At 53.4% G+C, this 7127-nt stretch overlaps 1 protein-coding gene across 1 annotated transcript; it reads left to right on the plus strand.

The window, feature by feature from the left end:
• The first annotated feature begins 250 nt into the window (after positions 1-250).
• Positions 251-6075, plus strand: C28H11orf53 (chromosome 28 C11orf53 homolog). Its single transcript, XM_033081508.1, has 4 exons — positions 251-424; positions 4090-4132; positions 4782-5080; positions 5677-6075. The coding sequence occupies exons 1-4, from the start codon at positions 251-253 to the stop codon at positions 6073-6075; spliced, it is 915 nt and encodes a 304-aa protein (XP_032937399.1).
• Positions 6076-7127: the final 1052 nt, after the last annotated feature.

Genomic DNA, 7127 nt, shown 5'->3' on the forward strand with positions numbered 1-7127 from the left:
ATATATATTAGAAATATTTATATATATAAGAAATATTTTTATATATTAGAAATATTTATATATATTAGAAATATTACTGTATTAGAAATATTACTGTATTAGAAATATTTCTGTATTAGAAATATTTCTGTATTAGAAATATTTCTGTACTAGAAATATTGTGTCTGTATTAGAAATATTTCTGCATTAGAAACATGTCTGTATTTCTGTATCTAACAGCTGCAGGTTTGTATTTTCCCTCCCCAGCTCGATGCACAGAGGTGATGAATTTGCTTTTTCCCTGCTCTGTGCTGCCCCTGACCCGTGCATTCCCTCAGTCCCCGCAGATTTTGGCAAGCGCGTGTACCAAGGCGTGCGAGTGAAGCACACGGTCAAGGATCTGCTGGCTGAGAAGCGATCCCGGCAGAGCAGCGGCTCCTTCGGCGTGAGTCCCGTCCCCCCAGCCCTTTTTAACCCCATAAAGTCACCCCATCCCATCCCCTGCTTTGAAGAGAGTTTGCCAATATTAACACAACAGCAAAACCATTTGCAGCACTAATGCTCACCCCAAAGCATCACTGATGGCTCCTTGATTTTCATATCTGTGAACCTTAAATGCCTCAAAGCCCTTGGGTTTTTTTTCAATGTTCAATTTCAGTGATGTGAAATTCCTCTTTTCTTTCACATCCTACATGTGACACCTTCCCAAGACAACTTCCTTTGCCACCAGCTGCACTTGGGCAAGTCAGAGCCCTGAAAATAGCTGCTCTTCCCCGAGTGCTGAGCTCCTTCCAGCTCCTCTGGGAGAGCCAGGGGAGCTGCAGGGATGTGATGGGCTGGAAAGAGGCCAAGCATCAGCTTGGAAGAGATGATTTCCTCTTTAAGTGGTTCTATGGCAACAGGAAAGCCAAGTCCTACTACACAACATTGTTTTTATTCCTCAATTGACAGCCAGAAAAGCGAGGCTGTCCCCAGAAGGGGACACAGTGTTGGATGTGGTGGCATCCAGTGGCACAACCAGCCCTTCCCTGGCTGCTGCTGGGACTCACCTTTGCTGGGCAGCAGCTCCTCACTCGCAGGCTGGCTGGGAGCTCTGGGCACTGGCACAGGAGGGGGAGCTGGAGCTGTGTCCTGGAAGGAGAGAGAGAGAGAGAGAGCAGAGCCCTGGATCACTGGAACACAGAAACTGCAAATTCTGAGCAGAGAAACTGGGAATTCTGATGCTTTTTTTCCCCAAAAGCCATTCACCTCTGGCTTTTTTTTTTTTTGCTGAAGAGGCCTCACAGGGACTTACTTTTCCTGCTGTGACTTTCAGGCCCATTAACTCTGTGTGACAAAACAGGGAAAAAATTAAAAACCCAGGATTGGGCATCACCAAACCCAGCAAAATGCAGCCACAGCCCCATCCCCACAGGCTTCAGCTGCTGCAGGAAGGCAGAAGCCCCCTGGGCCGTGGAGAGTCACTCCCAGCAGGCAGACATTTGGGAAGAGCTCTTTGGGGAGCAGCAGGAAGCAGCTGAGAAAACAGCCCCTGGTTGATGCTATCACATTTACCTGCTCCCTCTCTGGAGGCGGCAGCTTCAACAGCCACAATCAAACTCCCTGGAACTGTAAAATCCTCCTTGCTTTATTGCCCTTGGCTTTGTGCTGCAGAGCCCAGCAGTTGTGTGTGTGTGTATCTGATGCAAAACCAGCCCTGCTGCTCATTCCTCACGAGAGACAAAAAATTATTGTGCAGGGCAAACATCCGTATTTGCTCAGACGTATCATGAAAAGAGCAGCTGTAAGTGCAGCTCTGTTTGTCTGGCAGAATAGAGCCCAGAAACAAAGCCAGGGGCAGATAACTGAACACCCCTTTGGCTGTTGATGATGCACAGGGTAATTCAGCTGCATCTTTTGTTTGAGGGTGATCTTTGGTCCAGTAAAAATAATAAAAAAAAATTCCCTTGGCTGTTGTTGGTGTGAGGGAAGGCCTGTGCTGAGCAGGGAAGGCCAGAGCTCAGCAGAGAAGAGTTTTGGGCTGAGGTTTCAACAATTTCCTGACAGCCAGGCCCTGCACACATCGAGTGATGGGAAATCAGGGTGTGCTGTGAGGAGAGCCACACAAAATTGGGGATTCTGCACCAAGTGCAGAGCTCAGAGCTGGGCTTTAGGGAGGCTCTGGCTTTGCCTTTGCTTAGGGATGAACCTGCAGTTGTCCTCTGCAGGGTGAAAGGATTCCTGTCCTCTCTGAGGTGTGCACATGGACACCTGCACAGGTGAAGCACTCTGGTTTGAAGAGAATTCATTGCTGAGTGCCCAGCAGTGCTCCCAGACCAGGGACACACATTCAGCAGTGCCCTGCCCAGGCTCAGCTTTGCTTTCACAGACAATTTTTATTCCTTCAGCTGCTCTACTACACACTGGGCCCAGAGAGGTGATGCTCTGAAGCCAAAGCATTGCCAAAGGCCAGGGCCAGGTCATTATTTTGAGCTGGATCCTTAAATTGAGGCAGATTTGTAGGTGAGCTGGGAGGCAGTGAGGCAGCAGAGCTCTCTGGAGAGATCCGAGGCAGGATCTGTGCCTGGCCATGGGCAGGGCAGGCTGAGCCCCAGCTTATCAACAGCTGGACAGGCTGTGGGCCCCAGGGAGGCTGAGCAGACCTGCAGCAGATCCAGGCTCCCCATTCCCCTGACAGGGAAAGGAAGCAGTGCAGGGAGGAAATGAAATAATGGGTCTCAATTAAGGAGCGAGGAGAGGAATGAAATGCAGGGCTCTGCATGATGAGGCCAAGGATGGGCTGCAGCAGAGGCTCCTGCACCTGAATTCAGGCAGGTAAAGCCCTGGTAGCTCCTGGCACCCCTGGGAGTCTCCACCACAGGTGTGTACACACAGCCAGGCAGTTCCAGCAGCTGTTGAACAGACAGGATCAAAGATTAAATGCTCTGGCAACTGGAAATGATCCCTGCTGGAGGCTGCCAGCTGTGCCCAGGAACCCAGGGACATTCCTGTCCCTCCAGCAGAGCATCCCAGCTCCCCTCACTGCAGCCCCTCGTCCTCTTGTGCTGCTTGAACCTCCCAGCTCAGCTTTTCCCTCTAAAAGTGACCTGGATGCTGGGAGAGGACCTGGATTTGCATGTGATGACTTCAGCTGGGGACAGGTGCAAGCCCTGCCTGTGTGACACCAACACTGCTCTGTCCACAAGCCCAGGGGCTCCTCCTGCCACCTCCTGTCACCTCCTGTCACCTCCTGCCACCTCTGCAGCCCGTGTGGCCTGTGCAGGCTCAGAGCTCATTTCCATGACAGAGCAGGGAACAGCTGCAAACCTTCCCTGAGCAGTAGAAGGAAGTCCTCAGAGCTGGCAAATTTAATTCAAATCTAAACCTCTAAATTTGGTTGCCTGCTATGGCAGGAACCTCCTGTTTGCACTATGCAAACTGGCCAGAGTGTGCCACCAGCACTGGCCAGGGGACAGCAGAGCTGACAGCAGCGAGCTGGGGGCTCTGCATTCCTGCCCTGGGGGGTTGGAGCTCCCAAAACCAGAACTCACTGGGATTCCAGAGGAGCAGGTGCCTTTGCCAGGGTGCTTTGTAAGGAATTAGGGACTGGGAGCATCAGGGTCACTCCAGGAGGAATACTCCTTCACCTGGGGATCAAGAAGAGAGAAAATTTGATGATGATGATGGTGATGATGATGATGATAACCATTGCTGTAGGACCCAAATAGGATCTAGGAACTCTCTCTCCACCCAGCCAGGTAAAGCAGCTGTGGGGCAGCACAGCTGAGCTGGAACATGGGCTGGAATCTGCCCATTCTGGCCACTCAAGGGCTCAGATCTCACCTTGCCTGGCTTGTGCCAACACCAAGAGGACTCCTCAGCACTCTGCCTGCTTTGAGGGGCCCTGTGGGACAGGAGGAAGAAGCCAGTTATCTTGATACTCCCCTTCTGAGCTCTGCACAAGACCTTCAAAATCTCTGCTTAGCCTACATCAGTTAATACCTCCGAGGAAATCATGGAGTTAAACCTTTCAGAGTAGCCAGGCTCGAATAATGCACGTGAATTACATCAGAGAGCTGCCTTGCTTTGAAAAGTCTTTTTTTTTTTCAAACATCTCTTTATCTTTTGCAGGGCAGCACCAGCACAGCGCAGTCGCCCTTTGGCCAAATGCCAGGTGAGCTTTTCCCTCCGCTGCTGAACACCTTCCATGCAGGTGGGAGAGTGGCACAGCCCTGTCTGTCCTCCTGCAGAGGATGTGAAACAAACCCCAGAGCGGGGCCACCCCTCAGAGGGAGCCCAGGAGGAGAGTAATTAAAATAATTTTAAAAAAGAACAGAAATAATCTTGTGTAAAATCCTCAAAGAGAGTGGTTCCCACCTCTTTTAGCAGAGGAGCCAAACACAATCCCTCCTTTTCCTCCTGTGCTTTCCCATTTTCCCTGGAGCTGGAGAGACAAAGCACAAAGTCAGGAGCTGACCTGTTTTATCCCTTGAGCTCTCAGCAGGGGAAGCAGAGTGAGGCTGGAACCTCCTCCCCAGGGGCTGTAGCAGAGGAAGGAAAAAGCACAGCCTGGCTGAGCTGACCTCGGTCTCCCTGCCCTCCTATTCAAAGCTCCCCAAACACTTTTGGTTTGCTGCAGATGGAGGTCACCAGATGGAACCAAAAGCACCTCTGGGCTCACACACCTGTGCCAAGGCAGGATGGATTCCTGGGTGATGCTGCACAGAAAAGGGCTCTGCTCTGCACCCACAGAGGTGTCCATCGTTCTGTGGCAGCTGTTGGAGTTTTCTTTACAGTTTCCCACCCTTTTTTGTGGCCCCCAGGCTCACCCACCACGGCTGGTTACTACGGCGTGCGCAGATCCTTCCCAGCCGAGCTGGATTTCCACAGCACCAAGCAGTTTGTCAGCGATGTCTACTCCTCCCCTCTGGCCTCCAAGCCCTTCTCCTGTGACTCCTCTGCCCCCCAGGGCTACCCAGCCCTCCTGGAGCCCTATCTCAGTGAGCAGTTTGGGGATCACCGTGCTCCTGCTCTCCCAGCTGCCACCAGCTCCTTCTTCAACCCTCCGGCCGTGCCGCCTCTGCTGCCATCCTTCCCCAGCGACACTGGGCACTTCCTGCTCGTGAGTGGCTCCATGGTTCTGTGCCCCAGAACCCAGGGAAATGTGGGGTTCAGTCAGAGGCACTCGTGGGGGAGCAGCCATGGCAGGTGGGGCAGGGCTTTGGGGGAAAGATTTTTCTCTTTGGTTCCATCTAATTGTCCCCTCTTCGTGTTGGAGACATCTCTGGGGACATCCCATTCTGCTCTGGACACTGCTCCCAGGCACAGGGTGGGATTGCTGGGGTGTCCTGTGCAGGGCCAGGAGTGGGATTTGATCCTGGTGGATCCCTTCCAGCTCAGGATACTCTGTGATTTTAGGATTTTATTGACCCTCTCTCCTTGAGTTTCTAGAAACTCTCCTTGGTGACTCCAGGCCTGTTCCTGTCACTTCCCAGGATCAGAGCCCCACCACAGAGCTCCTGGATCCTGTAGGATCAGGGCTGCTCATTCCCACTGGGACCCCATTCCAGGCCCTGACAGGATGGATGTTTCCTTTCACAGAGCACCAAACACTGCTCCAGAGCCACAGAAACCCTCTGGGGATAGATATTCCATTACCTCCAGGACAGGCTTTTGTTCCTAAAGGTTTTCTTGCCTTGTCTCCCTGTTTCCCTGCAGAGAGAGCCGTGGGAGCAGACCTCACCCGAGAGCCTCAGCCATTCTGACAGTGCCTGCTCAGACCCTCTGCAGGCGCTCCCTGCCAGCTCCAGCTGCCTCTCCCTGCCTGAATCCGGAGGTGTTTCCCCGTTCCGAGGCTCAGGTTGGACCCCAGCCATCCCTGGAGCCCAGCCCTACCCTCTGCACCCCCTAGAAGATGTCCACTACTCTTCCAGCTACGCTGCCACCTCGCCCTACAGCTTGTCCCCGTTCGTGGCCGTGGCCAATGAACCCTCCAGGATGAGCCACCAGTGCCTGGAGCAGCCCTCGGAGCCAGCACACCTTCCTGAGCACTCTGCCTGGCCTAAAGAGGATGGAAGTGCCCTCTGGGGGACTTATGAAGGCAGGAGAACTTATTGAGGGGAGAGAAGAGCTGGAGGAAAGAGAAGCAGATGATTATTGAAGCAAATTTTACACTCCTCCCTAAAACTGCTCCTTCAAACGTGATGCTTTGTGCTCTGGTTAGAAATACAATCATTGGACACACCACCCTTAGCTCAGACTGGTGCCTTCTAGTGCCTCGTGGAAGGAATTTCTCCCAGCCCCACAAGCAAAACACTCAGCCTGAAAAACGCCTGTGCTCTGCAGGCTTTTCCTCCCAACAAGGATCCCTTCTCAGAGGGCTTTTCCAGCCTCAGTGCTTTAGAGGTTCTGCGGGGTGTGGGCACTGCCCTGCTGACCCCAGAGCACCAAACGCCCCCTCCCCAACATCCCCTTTGAACGGCACAGCCCCTCCCTCCCTGCCCACACCAGATCCATCCCCACCTGGCTGCTCCAGGTGTGCTGGCACAGGGACAGGACCGGACAGGACACTCGGGGGCCCGTGGCCACTAGAGGTAGCTCTGCACACACGAACACAGCCAGCCGAACCCTTTCAGAGCCAGCACATCCCGGCTGCTGCTCCCAAGGAGGAGGTCACCCCTCTGCCCAGCTCACCCCTGGCACCCACAGCAGCAGCACCAAGAGGCTCTGGAGCATCCCAACCCCCGGGAATGTGCAGGGATGAGAAGCTTTAAATCCCTTCTTGTCTTTTATCCTCAATTCCTGGTGCTGCTGGGGCATTTGAAGCCTTCACAGCAGCTTCCACCACCATGAGGGGCAGGTGTGGAGCATCCTGGGGTGGTCCCTGCCCAGCCAGAGCTGTTCCCCCATGACCTCAGGGTGCCCCTGCTGCCCCAAACCTGAGTCCAGCTTTGTCCCACTCCCCAGCTGAATCCCAGTGACCATCTCAGCTGTTCCCCCAGCCAGGGGCTGCTCTGAGCTGAGGGAGAAGCAGAGACAGCTTTTGAGCTGTCTTCCAAGTGTTTGACCCACTCAGGCATTCAGCTCCCAGTCAAGGCAGGGTTTTTATCAGCCTGGAAACGCTCTGAAGCCCTGCAGGAACAGCCAGAACTCAGCTACCTCATGTTCCC

This window comes from Catharus ustulatus, chromosome 28 (genome assembly GCF_009819885.2).
Source record: "Catharus ustulatus isolate bCatUst1 chromosome 28, bCatUst1.pri.v2, whole genome shotgun sequence".
Classification (NCBI taxonomy): Eukaryota; Metazoa; Chordata; class Aves; order Passeriformes; family Turdidae; genus Catharus; species Catharus ustulatus.